General features: G+C 41.0%; 1 protein-coding gene across 5 annotated transcripts in view; it reads left to right on the forward strand.

Moving 5' to 3' along the window:
- Reln (reelin) overlaps positions 1 to 21,476 on the forward strand; it is a 438,704-nt gene that overhangs the window by 50,346 nt on the left and 366,882 nt on the right. For all 5 annotated transcript variants that reach the window (XM_076913169.1, XM_076913171.1, XM_076913172.1 and 2 more), the window contains exon 2: positions 10,760 to 10,870. In XM_076913169.1, coding sequence (XP_076769284.1) covers positions 10,760 to 10,870 — 111 coding nt within the window. The remainder of the gene's footprint in view (positions 1 to 10,759; positions 10,871 to 21,476) is intronic.

Here is a 21,476-nt window from a genome sequence, read left to right on the forward strand (position 1 = left end):
GTCACGTTATTATCTACTCAATAAACATTTAGTGCCTTCTTTGGTCTTTAGCTTATAGTTAGCCAAAGTACATTAAAATAAACCAAGAAAGAATATTGTAGAAAAACCTTTAATAAAAATTTGTAATATTTTATAACCACATTCATTTGAACTGTGTCCATTATGAATTGCATCAGTCACTGGCTATTAGTACTTCTTGGTTGTTTCATGCTGGAGCCGGTATATGCCGATCGCTGCAGTTCCAGATGTATCACTTCACATATTCTTGACTATGTGTACAGTTGTTGAAAATATGAAAAGGCTTTAAATATTATAAAGGCGTGAAGCTGTATGTCAAGCTAGAATTAAAAGCCCGTGTGTTTTTGAGCATGTTACGCTAACATGGAATGTTTCTGTGAGTCATAGCATGGGTTCAAACCCTCTTTAGTTATCTTTGGTCAAAGCCGCGTTTGGACAAATACCAGATACACTCATGTTAAAAGGACATTGTCCAAGGAAATAGAGTAAAAAACAGAAAAATTATCTTTTTTTGACTGTTCTTAGATCTTTAAACATCTGATCTTAGAAAATATCTGCTTTTGAAATAATATAACATATATTTGTTCTCTGTTGGTGTAATACACTTACCTGCATATTGCTTACAAGGTTGCTAGATTTATTTTTCCTTATTTTTCTCAGCCTAGAAAAGTTTGATTGACATTACTGACTCAAAAGGAATACATTCCTAGAACTTCTCTTGGAAGATTGAAGGCAATAAATCTCCCCAAATGTTTTCTTTTAATGTGAATCTTTGCTTACATTTTACTCAGTTATGATGTATTATAGATAAGAAGTTCTTTGCTTTAAAAAAGCAAGAACAAAAGGATAAAAAAATGCTGAAAACCTGAACACCACATTCCTATTCACACGACGTTAATAATTTATTGAGTGCAGGGCCAACAATATGAAATTTTCATGTATGAGCACCAACCAACCTCATATAAAAGCAACATGAAAAATAAGGTCAGGGATGAATCACAAATGCCAGTAATTACTGACTAGTGTTTTAAAATTGTAGTTAAAACTGTCATTTATAAAGCAAAAGTATTTTTGGTTATAGAAACTAAACAATGCTTTCATTGTATTGAGAAAAAAATCAGAATTTTAAAGCCAAATATAAATGTCAATCATAAAATCATTTCTGGTCTGCCTTGGGAGGAATTTATATATTTTTATATTTTGAGATTAAGGAATTTGTGTTTATGATAGACTGTACAGTTTTTACATTTCAAAAACATTATTTGTATCCCTCAATGCAGGCTCTTCGTTCTGATGTGGGTCTCACTGTCTGCAGATGAAATTTCACTGGAATAATAAATTTATTTACCCCAAGGTTAAGTTAATAAATCTTCTTTCTTACTAGTGGGGCTGGAAGATGAGATACACAGAGGACCTGCAGTTCCTCTGAATCCCAGAATCTGTAATCAGTGCATTACAATAGGCCTCCCAGAGATGCTGGCTCCTCTTTCCAGCCTGTAAAGAGTATTTCCCACGCCCTAGAAAGCATTTTAATACATCATGAGGTATTACAGATGGCAGGTCTGATCACCTGCCACAGTTCCTGGCTCATATTCTGGTTTGCCTCCTTTGGGTGGGAGCTTCCTGACCCAGAGCTCTTGCACTCTGTTATTTTGGTCCTCAGTGTAGTTCTCTCTCATGCTGTACGTACTGCTCCCCAGAGGCCACTCCTGTCCCTTTCTTTGTTCCCTAAGAAACAGATCTATCTGAAATGAAAAACAGGAGTAATAAGAATAATAATAAATGGTCATAATAGTAATTGGTGTAGCAGGCATGGGGTGAAGTGCATTCCTAAGAACAGCCTGCTGGGCATATTCACACAGTCCTGTGCCTTGTTCTTGGGAACCCTAGGCTCCCTGTCCACTGCCTTCTAAGGAAGATCAGGCCCCACCTCCCTCTTAGCCCCACAGGAAGCAGGGGCTGTTGTATTTAATTCATTGAAGATGAGAAGTGTGGCTTCTATTTCTGAAAGATACCTTTTACCTGCCAGTTAAGGCATTTTACTCAACTTGCCCACCCACTTGCTCCATGTCGTATTTCTCGTTGGTAAATGGTATAATGATAGTACTTATCCCTAAGGGACACGGAACAGATCAAAAGTGTAGAATAGTGTTTGACATATGGTTTTACAAGTATCATTTACTATTGTTATTAAGGAGGTGACTATTAAACGTGAGGGCCAGCCTGCCTTTAGAGATGGTCTCGGTTTGCAGTGCATTAGACCACGGAAGGGGGAAATGGAGGTTACAGTATGCTTAGGGGTACCTCTCCAAAGAGGGATAGATAGGAGCTTGTTGTAGGCGGACAGACAGATCTTCACCATTCCCCTTTTATTTGGTGTTGGAATTAGTGGGTTAGACAGGAGTCACTTCGCTCCGTTTCTACACCATCTGACCAGAGATCACTTCCTCTTGCCTTGTCACTTAGTTTTTAAACTAAAATTGTAATGTGTATACGTCTTTATCTACATGTATGTCTTTGTACTACATACATGCCTGGACCTGGAGGAGGTAAGCAGAGGGTGTCAGATCCCCAGGAACTGGAGTTTCAGACGGTTGTGGTCCACTACATGGGTGCTAAGAAGCAAATCCAGGCTGTCTGGAATAACAACTAGTGCTTGTAACTGTGGAGCCATCACTCCAGCCCCTAGAAGTCCCTGTGTTCAGTTCACCACTCCAATAATTTTACATATTTACTGGCATTTTTAATTATTATTACCTTTTGCTGTTTGGAGATGTGACTGAAATGGCTGTTTGAAAACAACTTAAGTCATGTGAAAAATGGAATTATGGAAAATAGTTTGATGGTCAAGTTCTTGTAGAACTTTCAAATGGCGGTTACAGAACAATTCTAGATGCTCTGATACCCTGGTCTGGTGGCATTTTAAAGAAGAGTCAGTAATTGAACATATTGTGTTGATATTTTGTAGCAAATAAACTCAGTGTGTTTCATTTTCAGATAAATATGTTCCTCAGGCTGTTTAATCTGTTCAGTATTCAAAAGGCAAACAAGATTCCATTCATAAGGCAAAATTCAGCAGTGATAATTTTAATATCAACAATATTGCACTCTGCTGATATATTTTTCTGGCTTTGATATATATATGTATATATATATATATTATACATGTATATATATATTATATATATATATATATACGTATATATCTATATAATTTATATTCAAGGGACTAGAGCACTTAGTGTATCACTACTAATATTTAAATATTAATTAAATTTTTTTTTTTTTTTTTGCAATTTGCCAGCCTCTGATGTTTGTCATCTTGGAAAAGCCAAAAATACCACCCCAAATATTGTATGCTTCTTTATAGCCCACATTAAAGGTCTTTTTATAGTGTGGTGATGGGATGTGCTTGAAGTGATCAGAGTTTAATGGACTGTAGAGCATTTGTGGCCCAGAAGCTTTGGGATGGCATGCAAGCAGCACGCAACTTCTAAATTTATGTTCTCAAAGATTCCATCTCGTAGTGATTTTCTGCAAGAATGCCATTAGGTTCTTATTGGGAATATTTAATAGAAGCTATAATAGATAATAGCCAGCTCTGTAATTAGTCATTTTGAGACAGAGGTGCTCTCTGAGCCACCGATAAGGACTGAATTGTGACACTACATCATGTTCCCTACTGCTGCCAGAGCCCGGCATCCATATTCATGTCCCCTGGTACTAAGCTCATTGCCAGTGTGACACAGATGTGGGCGAGAGGCGCAGAACCTCCTCAGGCTTTTGATCCTGTCTTATTTTTCATCTGAGGAAATGGCATGAACACTACCATGTTTAATGTTAAATTCTATTGAAATTGTCTCAGATACTTTGAGTATTAGAATGAGTTTGCTAGATTCCATTTTTATGGGAAACCCTTTAAACCTTCATATTTCATGTATTCATATGAATAATACTATCTTTTTTCTAAAGAAGTTAGATTTCAGTTTCAGTTACTCTGGCTCCATAATTCTGCTTTCTTCTGCCAATATATTTTACATTGTGACACCCATCTCCTTATGGAGCCAACAAAACCCTGTCAGAGCTCTGCTTTGCCCTGACCATGGGGAGGCATGGAGCATGGATCATCTGGTTTGCAGTTTCTGGGCTCTCTTGGATCCCTGAGGAGGAAGGGAAAGCCTTCCCCAGGATATCAGACAAACTAGTTGAGGTAGATGGCCTTAGCTCACACTAGAGAATGGGTGCAGTTTGAACGAAAGGTTACAGGAAAGTTGGGCTTGGTGTGAGTGTCCTTTAATGATATTACAGGCAGGAAGTGTAGAGCCCATTCTGGTGTGATTGGATCCAAGGATATTTTCCATGGAGATAGAGACATTTCCCTGGTAGTAATGGTTGCAGGGTCACCTGGGGGTCTCTGAAACCACAGTTCAGATGGAGGAAGCTTGGGGGATTGAACTCATCTAAGGCACATTTGCTTTCTGATTGTGGATAATAATGCATTCATTATTTCAATCCTAGAATGTACTAGCAAGTTCGAACTTCTGCCAAAAATCTATAATATGGTGTGTTTAGTTAAGTATCAGTTAGATATGTATAGCCTAGGAGTTGTTTACTGTAAATATAATCCAAATATTAAATTATAGTAGAACTTTTCCTCTATCCTAATGTGCCCTAAAGTTGCATCTTTTAATTGTAACATCTATTTATGCAAGATGTTTTATCTGTAAATAGTTTTAAAGCATTTTAAGATAATAATATTTTACACTATGTAGTTTGGGATGATAATACTCTGATTATCAGAAAATTAGCACAATTTTTCTAGTGACTTTTACATTCTCAAGATAGATTATCTGTGTGCACAGCACACATGTGCTTGCGCGCGCGCGCACACACACACACACACACACTCCAACTGATGCATGTATAGTTTATTATTTCAAAACAGTAAATAGTTCTGCCTTTTATTAGTCATCTTCATCTATGTATCAGATATTATGGGACCTATGACTGTTGTAAACTTGTGTGTTAACTTGTAGAGATTTAAATAAACTCTCAAATATTATCTCCAGTTGCTTTTATCATGAAGCATATTGATACTTTATCTAATATGTTTCCTTTTATTCATCAGGAGTCACTTTTTAGGATTCCAAGATTATTTCACCTGTTTAGTTGGTGGCAAGTTGTGGCTGTCAAGGGGTGCATCTCAGTGAACTTCAAGGGACAGAGGTCAAATCAGGAACCACAAGAGAACAAGAGCCAGTGCTTAACTGCCAGGAGATGCTCCTGATGCAAAGGGATGGGGAGATGAGAGGGCACGAAGGGCGTGAGGGCTGCGTAAAACTGCCCCTCAACAAGAGGAAGTGTAGATTGGGGAACAACAGCTCGAGAGACCATAGCCAGAGCAGCCTTCAACAGAGACACTGCTTTATTTCTGTGCTTTCTTTTTAGGATGTCCTGGCACATTGACCATGGATTTCTAGCATTAAGACAAGTAGAAGCATTCATGTGAAAAAGAAGGAGGAGTGTGGTGAAGGATGCTTTTTGACAGTTTCTGTGCCCAGGGCCTTTGTTTAGAGCACCAGATGCTGTATGGTCTCTGGAGTGCTCCAGTCCTTAAGAACATGTGGGCTGCAGGCCTCCTGATATTTCCTGTATGATAATCTAAGCTGGATGCAGTGGAGGGTTATTACTATTGTCTTTTTTTTTTTTGGTTTTTTTTTTTTTTTGTTTCTAAGAATGTTAGCATTTAATTAACCTACCTGATGGCTTCAAAGTACTAAGACACAGGGCACCAGCAAATCTCTTCAGGTCTTCTGCTGAAGAACTGCCTTTCATGACCACAGGCTGCTTGAGAACTTTTTAGCCTGATAGCACCACATGGGTGACAAGGGCACCTATAGTCTTGGTTTTTTGTAGTACTGACCCTGTCTGCTCACTGAACAGTGTCCACAGTTTATTTGGGTTGACAGTTGGCCAGAAGCCCTGTCTCCTCTGTAAGTGGTAATGCCTCAGCCCAGCTGTCCCAGACTCACCTGGATTGTATTTGTGGAAGCTGATCTGATTGTATTTGTGGAAGCCTCCCTGCAGCCTGCTGGGTGCTTTCAGTGCTCATCAAGGGGTTTGTGGTTGTGAATGAGATGGCCCCAGAGTTTCTGGGTCTTTCTAACAGAAATAAGACCCATTATTTTCTTTAGTGATGTATTCTAGCATGGAGATCTGAAATTCCACAAGAGTTGGGCCAATATTTCCCTTTCTTAAAAATATAAATAAATAAATAATAAGAGAAAGAGATAGGTTTGCAATTCACAAGTGATTCTGCATCTCATCTGCTTGAAGAGAAGGAAAACAATGCTTGTTCCACAGTGTCAACAGGGTAGCTTTTGGGGGAGGGGTAATAAAGTGCATTTTCCCCCTCTAAACATACTTTGAAATTTCAAGTCTAGCAAACATAGAAGATTATAATCAATTTGTTTCAAACAAGGAAACATTTTCTTTTTAATATGGCCATGTCAACATTCTGCAGGTGAGAACTTACATATACATAAGTCACCTTTTCTTTTCTTTTTTTTAATTTTGCAAATGTTTTTGGCAGGTCTTTTGGTTAACTTCTCTCTGCATTGCTCTGTCTTCTAGAAAACATTTTACATATTTAAAGAGTGCTTTTCTCTATCTCTCTCTCTCTCTCTTTTTTTTTTTCATGTGTATTTTTCAAATGGGATTCAGCTGACCTAAATCCTGAAGTGTAGAATTTATAGCACAGTTCTTGGGAAACAAGCTTAACAGGAGACAATTCCACATTATTTTTTTGTGAATGAGTTGTTCACTATTCATTCACTAAGTATTTATCGAGCACTTAAAAGTTCCATGACTTTCTCTAGACACTCAAGAGATTTTAAGTACTTGCTTTGGTTGTTACGTTGTTCTAGAGAACAAGACTTACAACAAACATAATTGTTACTATGAGTAGATACATTAGTACACGTTGTTACATTGTGATAATTAGAGGAAAAAAAGGAGAAAGATAGACTCAACTAAGGGAGTTTGGGTGTGAAGGAGATGGACAGGTGTCTGCAGTTTCAGAGAGTACAGGATGGCATTGGAGTTGAAGCTTGAAGGCAGTGAGGGAATCGGCCCTTCAGTTTTTGGAAGGAAAGACCACAGGGTGATGGAAATGGCTGTTGCCATGGGTTCTGAGCCAGACACAGTGCCAGGACGGAGAAACAGCAGAAGCAAGAAAGCACTGGAGGATATCGAGGAAGATCGGGCACTGCCGTGTGGGCCACCAATGCAAAGGCTGACTTTGACCAAACTGAGAGCAAAACTGTCAGGAAGCATAGCCTGATTCAGCAGGAGTGGGCTGTAAAGGAATCCCACTGGTTTACATTAGAAATGGACTCCAGAGATGATGGTAGAAAGAAGAAGGCAAGATTAGTAAAATAATGAAACAATCCCTGGAAGAGACAATGGTCACTCAAAGCAGCAAGCTGTGTGGCCAGATTTGGAATGTGATCTAAAACTGAGCAGGCAGGATTGGTTGGTGGACTGTGTGAATGGGCTATGGGAGGAGCATGATTCCAAAAGTGTTTTAGGTCTGAATGGCCAGAAGACTGGTGTTGCCAACATCTGAGTTGTTGGAGGAAGTAGGTGTTGACTGTTGGTTCCATGGACAGCAAGATTTTGAGATGTCTTTTGGATATCCAAGTGGGGATGTCAAGCAGCAGATTGTTGTGTATCTACAGTTGGGAAAGAGGCCTGAACTGGAGATAACACTTTGACAGTTAACAGCTTCTGGGTCTGTATTTAAAACTAAGGGGCAGTGTTTCTTAGTAACTCTGTTTTATCCACTCAGTGTTTAGAAATGATCTCTCACATTTAAACACACCTGGAGAGTCTTTTGTTCTGAGGACAGTAGAGTAAAGGACTGTTACCTATTGTTCTCGTACTCAGCCTTTCTCCAAGAGTGTCTGCATTTGCTTACACAAGCATTGAGTGAACACTGAAAGCCTTATGGGGGGAGGGGGAAGGGCAGGCACATAAGCTGGAGATGTGTTACCGCTCTGACTTGGTGGGAGTGTTCAGAGATGGGGTAGCTGTGGTGCAGGGGAGGGGGTATATAGAAGGTCCTTGCACTTTGATGAAGACTATCCAGGAACTAGATGTGCATAGGCTTCTGGAAAGATAGGTGCCCAGGCGCTTTGTACAGGATTTTGTTCTCAGGGAGAAAGTAATCAAGGAGTACAGAAGAGCCCACACATCCAGGCCGTGTGCACCAGAACGTAATTATTGCCTCTTTACTGACTACAGTGATGTGGAGACCCAGGAGTCACTGCAGGTTAGGTGTCACTTGCTGTGAAGAATCACAACACAACTATAAAATCTGATGATGAATAAGGGCATCCTAACAGGAAGGAACTTCCTCCCCTGACCCCAACCTTATAAAGCCAGGGGATACAGAAGCAATTGAGCAAAAAATTAATCTTAGTTGAGACAGTCAGGCCTATAATCTCAGCTCTGTGGGAAGATGAAGTAGGCACATCACAAATTCAAGGACAGTCTGGGAAACTTAATGAAATCCTTTCTCAGAATATAAACAGAGGATGGGGTAAAACATCCAACATGCTTGGGGTGGGGCTAGGCTTAATCCTCTGTCTGTCTGCCTGTCTGCCTGTCTGCCTGTCTATCTGCCTGCCTGTTTGTCTGTTTGTCTCTCTCTCTTTGTCTTTCTGTCTCTGTGTCTCTGCCTTTGTCTCTCTCTGAACTCACTGATGCAGGGGAAATCAGCTTCAGCAGAATCAAGCATGGGACTTTGGACTGAGCAAAACAAACTCAGAGACCCTGGGGTTAGGATATTATTCCACAGTAAGGGATTCAGACTCAGAAATGAAGTGGGTGTTGTAAGCCCGTGTAGGTCCCAGTGGAGGGAAAGATACTCAGCCCACCTAACTTTGCCCAGGAGTCATCATCATCATCGCTTGGATGCCTTCTCCTCTCTCACTAATAGCAGCAGTGTTAATGACTGCTGAGATGGTTTACTTTGTTGTTCCTTAATTGTCTTCAAGTGACAACCTGGTAAAAGAGCTAGAAGATATTGGCCAGTATGGTACTTTGTGATCTGAGGAAAACAGAGGGGGCGGGGAACAGGAGAGAAACCAAATAAACAGTGTTGTGTTAATTTCAACTCTCAATAGGGCCTAGAATCATGTGGGAAGAAAAATCTCAATTGAAGAATTATTTGTGTCAAGTTGGCCTGTGGGCATTTCTCTGGGGGTTGTCTTGATAGTTAATCAATGTGATCCAGTGTGTGTGGTGTCTTGAATTGTACAAGATTGAAGAACTCTGGCTGAGCAGAGGCATAGACAGGCAAGTACCATGGGTGCATGAGGTACACTTTTTGTTCCCGACTGTGGATGTGACGTGACTAACTGCTTGAATTTCTGCCTTGCCTAACTCAAAATGATTGGCTATATCTTGGAGTTGAAAGCCACATGTATTCTTGCTTTCCCATGTTCCTGCTCATTAGGGTATCCTGTCATGGTGATAGAAGTAAAAATAGAGTAAGAATCAGAAACATTTAGCATTGGTTCTGTTACCTACATTGCTCATTCTTATGCTGGGATAATAACAGTGCTTCCCTCACACACAGTCTTTGACAGTTGAATGAGATGCATGTAGACTGCAGAACCCGGAGCCCTGATAAGTGATTTGGATTCCAACACTGAAATGTACTATTACTTTTATTAGGAGATGGAATACCCATTTGAACACCCAGTACCATTCAGAATATTTTGCGATGTTAAGCTATGTGTCATGCACGTGTCTTGTTTGATATATGATGAGAATGTTTCAGGCCATTTATTTCTACTCACTGGATGTCCTGGAGTGTTTCACTTAAACCATCTCATCAGAGTTAATGTGACTGACCATCCTCCTTACTGCCATCAAGTAGGATGGCAGCCTTGAACTGTGTGTACCAACATAATATCATTACCTTCCTTTGCCCCCTCCTCCAAATGGCATCATCGCTGTCTTATCAAAGCTAGGTAAAACAGCACCATCATAGCAAGGAGGAAATCACGATCTGATTTTAGAGTGAGGACCGAGGGACATACAGATTGATTTAATATAGCCTTCTTCTTCAGAGGAACCATGTAGACCCCTGGTACAGACTTTGTTTTGAAACATAAAGCACACAGTGGTACTCTTTCTTATTCCCAAGAGGAGCAGGCTGCCCATGCAGAATAGTGTGAAGTGTGGTCCCATGACCACACTTCACAAGCATCACAGGGCATTTCTCTGCTTTTTATCCAGCTAACTTGAGATTGTTTCCCACAGTATGGAATAATGTTTTTAAAAGTGTTTTATCATGATACTAGAAACTCTAGCTTTGATGGCCTCCAGGGGCAAGGAGTGGAGATGACGGAAGCAAGCTATCCAGTGATACATTATTTTCCGATTTTTAATGTAGTTTGGAAATATGTAAATAGATGCAAAAAGGTAAGACTATGTACTAAATTTAGTACCAGCAATTATGAAATTATATACATTGAAGTCCTGAGATTTTTGTCTCCTCTGCAATTTTGTGTAGGTGTGTGTGTGTGTGTGTGCACGTGTGCATAAATGTACATGTACACTACAGTTAGGGCAGAAATAATGGTTAATCAATTAATGACTAATACTCCAGAGTGTACCTGTTCACTCTCACCGTATTAGCTGAAGCTTCTTTTCCCCTTCTGTATTTCAGTTACAATTTCAACAAGCACCTTCTTTGATGGCTTGCTGGTGACGGGACTGTACACCTCAACAAGCATCCAGTCTTCTCAGAGCATTGGAGGCTCCAGTGCCTTTGGATTTGGTAAGCTATCCTATTAGAAGGTGCCAGGAATTGTCAAGATTTTATACAGTTATGTCATCTGTTTTGTTTTGGAAACAGTTTTAAAAGTATTCAGCTTTTGATATTAAAAGGGAAAATAATATAAAATCATTTGTGCATGTTTGTGCTTGAAATCAGGTGGATTGAACTGCTGTGTAAATGCTCAGTTAACTATGGTCTTGGTAGGCAATTCTTGCCCTCTTTAGCTCTCTCCTCTCCCTGCCCCTCCCTCCCTCCCTCCCTCCCTCCCTTCCTTCCCTCCCTCCCTCCCTCCCTTCCTTCCTTCCCTCCCTCCCTCCCTCCCTTCCTTCCCTCCCTCCCTCCCTCCCTTCCTTCCCTCCCTCCCTCCCTCCCTTCTTCCCTCCCTTCTTCCCTCCCTCCCTCCCTCCTTCCCTCCCTCTTTCCCTCCTTTCTTCCCTCCCTTCCTACCCCCTTTCTTCCCTCCCTTCCTACCCCCTTTCTTCCTCCCTCCCTCCCTTTCTCCCTCCCTTCCTCCTTCCCTCCCTCCCTTCCTAACCCCCTTTCTTCCTCCCTCCCTTTCTCCCTCCCTTCCTTCTTCCCTCCCTCCCTTCCTACCTCCCTTCCTTCCTCCCTCCCTTCCTTCTACCCTCCCTTCCTTCCACCCTCTTTCCTTTCCTTCCTTCCTCCCCGACCTCTTTAGCATAGATGGCTTCTTGACCTGTATTTATTATATTATTCCACTCTTTCTCCTCCCTCACTATCCTCCCTTGTGCCCTCTGGTGTTCTGAGATTTCCCCCCTCCCCTATTTATTCTCCCTCTGCCTTCTTTCATGTACATTCCACGAGTGTCTAGTCTCCTGCTTCTGTCAAGGTGTCTTCCTCCTCCCTCCTGATCTGCTGTCTACTTTCATGGCATATAAACAAACCCACAGTTTTAAGTCTAGGTTCTGCATATCTGAGGAAACATAGTTATTGTTTTTTGAACCTAACTTGTTTCACTAAACATAATGCTTTTTAGTTGCATCCATTTTCCCAGATAGGTCACAATTTCTCTTTACAGCCTGCATAAAACCCCATTGTGTATATGTGCCTTTTTTTTTTTTTTTTCATTTCACTGTTAATGAGCATCTAGGCTGGCTCTGTTTCCTGTGTTGTGACTAGTGCAGACATCACCGTGGGTGCCCATATATCTCTGTGGTGTGCTGACCCAGAGCTATTCTGGTATATATGGAGGAGTGAATATATGACAGTTCTGTTTCAGGGTTTCCAGGAACTACCATACTGATGTCTGCAGTGGCTTCATGTGTTGACATTCCCACCAACATCAAATGATAGTTATGCTTTCTTGACATTCTTTCTGTCTGTCTTCTGTCCCTCTGTCTGTCTACTGACATGGTTATTAGACTGGGTCCTGTGGGGATTATGTAAACTTCTGAGCTTTTTACTCAATTTGATAGACTTTGACATTGTGCATCATTCACTTTTCACAAATAGCTATTCCAGTCCTGAAGTGAATGAAAAGTTTTAACAAGGAAGCATTGCAGAGTGAGCCATGGTAGTTGTTAAAATAATTTAATTCTATGGGTAGTTATAAAAGCATGTCACTTAATACTTAAATTACTCAAGTGTAGTGCTTTTCCTTAACTAGAGACCTGAAAGAATACTTATGTGGAGAGGCAGAAGGCTACATGAGGGTCACTAATCCCCGAGGATTCCCAATATGGAAATCTCTGTGTTACCCATATGCTGCATTCACATCAACATGGAATTAAATAGAGTATTCAGAATCAAAATGCAAATTTAATATCTGTTTATGTAAGACCTAAAATCATTGGTCTTATGCTAAATTCATAAAACTATAAAGTGCTTTCTTTGCTGGGGGGAGGGCAAAGATAGAATCGCATTATTCAAAGCCACCTGTGCTCATGTTATTTATTACGTAAGTATTTCCCTCTGCAGAAGCCTGTGTCCAGAGCACCAGGGCTGAAGCTCCATCACTACTCTGCTTGCTTGGTCTTGGGGTTTAAAGGAACACAGAAGGCAATTCACTGTCATGCTAGATTTAATACTGGGAATGTGATCAATAGAAAAGATCCCAGGCAAAATTTTAATCTGCTGACATCTACTGTTTTAAAAATTGATTATTTGGGAATCTCACATCATGCATTTAGATCAAGGTTACCTCCTACTGTGTATCATCTCCCCCCCTAAAAAACCCCCACAAGTTTATTTTGTGTTGATCATGTACTCACTGGGGCATGGTCAAACTCCTAGTGGACCATGGACTCCTAGCCCCCCAAAGGAAGATGGGTATTTCTCCACCTTCACTCCTACCAGAAGCCATCAACAGTGGAGAGCAGGTCAGCTTGCCCATGCCCATGTTACCACAGGTGCTGCTGGTGAGGGTCAGGGCCAGCTCTTCTGTGCCCACAGACATCAACATGCCTTCAGTGAACAGTACAGACCATATGGCAACATGGGCCACAGAAATCAACATGGCCCTTTCACTGTATCAGGACTATCCACCCACTTATGGCCCTCAGAGGCTACATGGGCCATGGGCTTCATTGTAGCCTCAGGTATTTAGACATGCCACTCATATCCAGATGGCTCCTTTAGGCAGCAAAGCCTGAGGACATCACCAAGGCATCAGGCAGTGGCACAGAATGCATACATCCACATGGATCTCAGGATTCCTCATGGCCAGGGGCAGCAGAATGGGCCGAAGATACCAACATGGCCTCCAGTGGCCTCACAGACCACAGTGGTTCTTCAAAGAGGTTTAATCCAGAAAGTGAACCTTTCCTCATCTAGGTCCCCATTTCTGCGGTGTTGGGACAGTACCACAGTGTGGTTGGTGTGTTCAGAGTCTGCGTCTGCATCTGCATAAGCTCAAGGCTGCTGCTGCCACTTCACCAACACCGTGCTCAGTTTTCCTACTGTCTCCTTCTCTCCATCATGCGTTCATTCATTGTAATTGTGCTCACAGCCTGCGCTGTGAGGGCAGGTGGCCTGGTTAGCTTCTGCTGCCAGTGCTGCGAAGGCAGCAACCTCTGATACCTACTTTTAAGGTTACTTTTAAGGCTATACATGGGTAGAAATACTCTTCTTAAGTATAAATAGTTCACTAATTAGCCCCAGCCTTTCTGTGGTGTGCAGAGATAAAGGGTCTACTTATAATTGCATCTATAACTTGTACATAAATGTTACCATTTTTTTATAGCAGAACTCATAAGCGTGGCTGCCAAATTGAGCTGATAAAAATTTAAGACATCCAGTTCAATGAATTTTAGAATAATATTTATTTTAAGTATGCAATCTTTGCATTCTAGGTTGTACCTTAGAACTCCTGAGCTCCTTAGATGATTCTTCTTAATTTTTAAGTTAATTAAAAATGTTTCTGTGGTCACAGTTAGCTTTCTTAGTTACTTTCACTTCACTGTGATAAAAAAAAAAAAAACAAAGAAACAAAGGAACAAACAAACCAACCCACCCATTATGAAAGCAACTCAAGAGAGGAAGAGTTTCTTTGGGGTTATGATATGGAGGAAGTCCTGGTGCAAGACTCTAAGGTATCCAGATGTTGTATCAGTAGTCAGGAAGCAGGTAAGGACAAGTGCTGTGTTCAACATGCTTTCTCTGTCTAGTGTCATCTAAGACCCAACAGCATGGGATGATTCAGTCTGTCTAAGACCCAATCCCATAGGATGATGTGGTCCACTTTTAGGTTGGCCCCTCTACCTCAGTTTACCTAATTAAGAGAGTCCCTCACAAGTATGCCCAGAAGCTTGCCTTCCATGTGATGCTAGGTTCCATCAAGTTGACAGTATTAAACATCACAGTTACCCAGGTTGTTCTTGACTCCTGGCAATGCTCCTTAGCATCCCAAGCACTGAGAGTTCAGTGTGAGTGGCCAAGCTGGAATGACACACTGCTGGACCTACACACACACACACACACACACACACACACACACAGAGAGACACTTACATATACCGTATATGTGTGTGTTATATGTGTGTATGCATATTACACACACACACACACACAGACACTTACATATACCATATATATGTGTGTTATATGTATGTATGCATATTATACACACACACACACACACACACACACATATGATACAGAAGACATCTGCATAGTTCTAGGATTACTCCAGATAGGGTGTAACAGAAACTAGGAGAGGGTGGAGTAGGGGACAGTCATTTTTCAAAAACAAATGTCCTGGGTAAATTTAATGACTATTTTCACTACTCTAGGGGACAGACAGTGGTTAAATGACCAAGAAAAATATAAGAGCAAGTACAGGGAATTTATAGAATATGAAATTCAAGAGAATTTCTGTTTTGGAGTAGCTGAGAGATTGTGGCAGGATGAGGCTGCCACAATAAAGAAGTAATATGCTATTCTTTGATGCAGAACAAAAGAGTAAGAAATTATACTGAATGCATAATTTGTCATTAGTCTCTGACTGTTTTGATGGAATGATAAGTGTGGTTTGCTTTGCATTTCCAACGTATCCTAGGATTAGCCTCGGATATGTTTAACTAGCTGTGACAAATAAGGCAAAGCCTATAGTTGAGTTTAAATAGATATTCAGGCAGTCTTTTTTCTACTTAGAGCTAATTTTAATTGTATTAATTGCACTAAAGTTCCAGCTACTCTCTTGAATATCAAATGCACATCAGAACAGTCCAAATTAGGCCATAATTATTCTTCAGATAGTGTTGTAGAAACATAATTCTTCTAACATAACTACAGCCTTTTATGTAAAACCAGGATTCTTTAAATAAAATGCATGCCTCACTGACCAAAAATAGACAAATGCCTAATAACCAGAAATATATTAAAACAATAGCCACGCAGAGACGCAGTAGCACAGTGGTGCCTGGTTTGAAATGCCTCCTTTTGCTTGTCAGCCAAAGAAAGCACACTGCCCTGGGGAAGTGTGATGCTTAATTATGGATTTCTCTTTGTGTATCCCAGAAAAAAAAATAAGAAAAGCATTTCCCTCTTGTCTTTGGCTTTGAATTCCAGCGCAATCATGTAAATCTTCAAGCCTTATTGTAGTTGCTCAATGAAGGGATATTTGAATATCCTTTCATGTAAAATTGTTCCTTTGCCAGAACCAAAATTCATTTCATTCAATATTTAATATTCTGGTTCTAAAAGCTAGAGATTTTACTCAATTTTTGATATTCTGGCTCTAGGATCAGAGAATCAGTCTGGCACATCTGACACAGAGTGACTACACTTGTAGCTAAGCCTCTATAAACTTACCCTGCTCAGCCAAACCATCTGACATGTTAGCAGTTGTTCTATTAAATGTTTAGAGTTCCTAGAATCTTTTATTACTCTCTGGTTTGGGGGATACTAATTAGGCATCTAATCATTTAAGTTATACAACTTTTAAAATGGTAAGATTTGATGAAATTCAAGTTTGGGGGTTAAGGGCTATAGTGAACAGATTCTGAAGTATCTTCTTAGGTTTCTTCTTTCAAAAATTTTTTTGGATCATTTTATGGATATTAATTGACAATTATAATACTACCTTTAAAATCTTAGCACTGGTAAAGCCCAGGCATGCCAGGAAGCACTGAAACATAACTGGGTGTACCACTTAAGCCAGGCAGGGTGGTTCAGGAAGCAAGCAAGTAGGTGGTGGATAAGGGAGAAAGAAATGAGCAGATAGATGGTGGAGAGATGGAAGAGGAAGAGAAGCCAAGCTGTCTGTGTGCTATGAAGAGAGATGGAACTAGAAATGCTAAAGCTACTGCAGTTTTTGCTCCCTGGGAAATGGTGAATTACAGTGTCCATCAACAGAGCCAGTAACAAACAGAAGTGCCTGTTGTCCCATGCCTCCTTCCTTTGAGAAAACCAATACTGTGTGAGTTGCTGTGCCTCCCAGAGCTGCATCGTTGCCCAGGAAGAACAGGACCTGCAGAGTGAAGACCACAGCTGACTGACAGCCCTGTTGTGTTTACTTCCCATCACTGGCCTATCTGGCCACCTCTCTAGTTGGTTGTGGTTCAACCATGAGACGGGTCAGACAACTCCAAATTGAATTACATGTGCCTTGTTGAATTCTTTACTGTGTTTAACTTTGGCCAGGAATTTATTTCCTTTGGAATCTTTGGGTTGGACAAACATTTAACCATTCACCTTTTAAAAGATGCCATCGCTGACACAGCACATGTAGGCACCATTGTGATGAGCAAGTATGAGACAGAGAGATGAGAGAGAGAGAGAAGTGGAATGATCTGTAAACTATGAAGAAAGGCAGAACTGGAGATGTGAGTGTGTTAAAGAACCTCCTGATGTGAGTACTCCAGGGCACATGAGGCCATGAAGAAGTCCCAGCCCAGGTTGCTTCTGCCCAGCTGGGTCCATGGCCCTGTAGTAACAGGGTTCTGTGTCAATGTCTGTTACATGTTGCTCACCACCAAAGGACATACATATGGCTATGTAGATGTCTGGAGGCTGAGCAAAGCTGGTTCCACCCCTTACCAGCAGTGGCACTCAGGTAAGCTGGCCCTACCCCTCACTAGGGACAGATAATCTTTGTGGGCTGCCACAGACAGGAGTGCTGGCCCTGCCCTTTGCCTGGGCAAAGTGGGAGCGTGGCCTTGGTTGCACAAGTATGGGAGAGCTGTCAGGCAGACCAACTAAGCTACCATCTTGGCCCAGATCCAGGGCTTTGAGTTGCCCCACCCCAATATCTACCTCATCTGTGAATGGCTGGACCCTGTGAAGGGGCAGTTCCTGTGGAATTAAAGCTGTAGGATCTCCATGATGCAGGGTAACAATAGAAAATCTGAGAAGAGTCCCGGTGAGGATCCAGTATTGATAGTGTAGCAGAAGCCAGAGGCCTCGAGCCAGACCAATGACTCATTGCAACGAACATTTCTGTGTGAAGGTATTTGAACAACAGGGTGTACTGTGTGGCACATTGTGACATACTACAGCTCCCATGATGAGTTTTTTGTTTTGATTTGTTTTCTTTAGGGAGAAGGTCATAAGGATACAGGGTAAATATGGAGAAGCAAGGAAATGATTAAGATTAGGGTCCATGATGTGAAATTCACAAAGAGTCAAAAAGTATTAAAATATTAGATTAAATGTTCTTAGCTTTAGCCTGGCAGTGATGGTACATTCCATTAATCCCAGTCCTCAGGAGGCAGAGGCAGGCAGATCACCGAGTTTGAGGCCAATCTGGTCTATAGTGTGAGTTCCAGGATGGCTGGGGCTATACAGAGACCCTATCTTAAAAAAAAAAAATAACTTCATTGCTTAACTTTAAAAAAAAATATGATTTGATACTAAGTTATATTTACAAAGCAAAATATCTGTTTTAAGACAGCCTTTGGATCTAATACATCCATCTCTGGTTAATATAAATATGTGCTTCATTGGTGGATTTAGATTTAATGCCAAGGTTTATTGCTACAATGCAAACTTTTGTTACTGTTAAATACAGAAGGCTGTGTTAAGCTGACTTATGGTCCTGCTTCATAAGAGGAAGAAGGAGAACTCTGTTACAACTTTACAAATGTCCCCATGGAAGCCCTTCTTCTACCAACCATTAGATCAAATCAGTCAGGCCTAGCTGTTTTGTCTGGGTCTGTGAACTACACAAATTCTGGAAATGGACAGACAGATATTCAGGGTCTATTATTTATCTATACAAACAAAATAGCCACTAGCAATTTTATTAGGTAGGGTCCTCTGTGGTGGGCATATTCATTCGCTAGACAAAACTAAGGTAATACTTTACTCAGAAAGATTTGGTTAAGTTTACTTTGTCTGTATTATTATAAAGTGATACAAAATAAATGTAAGTATCATTGTGTAATTCAAAGGCATGACCTTTTATTGGGTATGGTAAGTCATCTGTAATTAACAAGAAAACTCTAGGTTAATTAAACAAATTAGCCAGTGGGACAAGGAGCAGTACTGACAAGAGTCGGCACCACAATTAATTTTCCCTGCTTGTTGGGTATTAATCCAAGCATGGGTTTACTCATTACAGATGAGTATGGCAGGGGCTATTACCATCATTAAGGAAAGAAAAGGGAAAATAAAAACCTTATCTGGTTAGTATTTCACATATTTAAAGGAATTCAGAGACAATCCCCAAGTCCTACATAACTGGGAAGTCATTTACTATAGGCAGGTGTGACAAATTTAAAGTGGAATAGTTAATGAACACTTTGCCAATACAAATGAGGAAGGGCGTAAGAACTGAACTGAGATGGAGGAGTTGAGAAGAGTGGTTTCCTGTGGTAGCTTATTACATGATCTCTGGTGTCGGCAGCTCAGCTGCTCTACTGTTTATGTTCTTGTGTGTGTGTTTGCTTGCTAACTCAGGTGGCATGTTCACCTTCCACGGATTCTGGTGTTTGCTGCATTCGAAAAATTAGAATAACAGAGTGTTCCATGTAGGCTTATATTTTTAAAAAGCTACTTTAATACGGGTTCTTAAATGCTTTAACCTCCTTCTCACCCACTGACCAAAGATAGGGGAAGATGGCTAATAGGACAAGGGAGATATACATGGACTTGTTTAGAAATAGTTCTTTGGGGCGACCCCAATTTTCCTTGTTAACAGTATAGTCCTCTGGCAAAACACCAAACAAGACCTAGCAGCAGCCACTCGATCCAGAAGAAGCCACTGCCAGTCGATCTGCATGAGTTCACTGAAGTGGCAAGAAGCAGCCAGAACACCACCAGAAGTTCTTTGGAGCATTTCTCTCTATGAAGTCACAACAGGCAATGATCAGTGAAGAAAGCAAGACAAACCAATGCCAAATCATCATCAGTGAAGACCAGCAAGGCAACCCAACACCAGAGAGTCATCCACTGTCTGTTGGGTTATACTCTTTCTAAACATCATGTGTTCTCTCAAAGTGTCTGCTCCAGCAAAACATCACATGCCTTTCATCAGACAGCCTCCAGAAAAACACCACATCTGTTCTCAGCGAGACACCCTCTCATGTGTCTGCTTCAGCAAAACATCCTCTCCTAAGACAGCTTCCAGAAAAACATCACATGACATAACTAAGTTTCCAATGAAACCAGAAATTCCCACTTTAGCCTCATAATTCACACAGTTATTGTGTAGATTAAATGAGATTATCCATTCAAGTGCCTGGTATATATTCCATGCAGAAAGTAGACATTATTTAAAGACATTAGAAGTGAGAATTATTTCTCTGAGAAAGGCAGCAGATGTTGACTGTAACTGCATGTTTTCTTACCTGATGCGTTTGGGGCAGGAGTGGACATCTGAGAGAGCCAGGCTCATCCAGCTGACATGTACATGTGAGGAAAGAAGGTGAGAGAGCTCAAGTGGCATCCGTGACATGAGGCAGAGCAAGTGTGAGGTCTAAGGCCAGGTGTTCTGGCCTCAGTTCTCAGCTGCTCTGAAAGAATAGAATTCAGGAGCTGACAAGACGGCTCAGTGAGTGAAGACTCCTGTCGTTAACCCTGACAGCCTCAGTTCTATCTCCAGGACTCACATGTGGAGAGAACTGAGCTTTATAAATTGTCCTCTGAGTACCATATGCACAGTAGTACAGACCTGCCACAAACAAACAAACAAACAAATAAATGTATGTATGTATGTATGTATATATGTATGTATGTATGTGTTATGCTGAAAACCAGAATCCACATACATAAGTCCACATAAAATGATACAAGTATCATTTTAAAATATACATTTTTATTGCTTTCCAATGTTGTTACAAGATTTTTCAGTTGATATCACTATCTGGAGTCCTCCATAATAGTCCAAAAGAAAAAAAAATGTATCCACAGGAGTCACTCTTCACTTCCTTTAATAGGAATGCAAATGTTATGATGTCCTGTGCAAATAGGAAGTAGTTTAAATCCCAAGGACAAATTAAACACAGTCCCTTCTCCATAGGAATGAATGAGTCTATTACAGTCCCAAGGTCCAGTCATAAGCACAGAGCCATTAGTAAAGATAGCAGGAGCTGGATCCATCCAGTTTACAAGTTCAAGCAAAGGAGTTTGAGGAACATAACATGTTCAGAGGCACGCCCTGCACAGGTCAAAGCAGATAGCGTCTCTAAAAAGAGATTCTCAGGTGACATAGGCTCTGTGTGTTTCACACAGTATCTGCTCTTTTGCTGCATTGGGCCTTAACTCGGCCCCAGGCAGACAGACTTCACTTCTGATGATGTATAGTCACTACCTCCTTCTGCTTTTCAGCTGGAGGTTTGCCATCTTTCTGGTAACTTCCAGTGCCCTTTTGCCCTCTGCCATTGTCCTAGGTGGCCTGGGGCTTGAGGAACTAAAGAGGAATCCATAGTGTTTCAGTGGATCTATCTGCAATGATGGCTGCAGATCCCTTCCCAACCTTCCTCTGGAAAAGCAGCCTTGGCCAGCCAATGCATCAGCTTGCTTACTTCCTTCTGTAACGCAGCCAGGGAGGAGGAGAGCATGCCTGAGCACGAGCCTGTTGCTTGAAATACTCCTACAGCATAAGCAGAATCTGAAATTGTATTTAAGGGTTTATGAATTAACCGTAATAGATGACTCAGTCAGTTGGGCTGAGGAAAAAGAAGTATTAATAAATTGATGAATATCT

Source organism: Arvicanthis niloticus, chromosome 15, assembly GCF_011762505.2.
Source record: "Arvicanthis niloticus isolate mArvNil1 chromosome 15, mArvNil1.pat.X, whole genome shotgun sequence".
Classification (NCBI taxonomy): Eukaryota; Metazoa; Chordata; class Mammalia; order Rodentia; family Muridae; genus Arvicanthis; species Arvicanthis niloticus.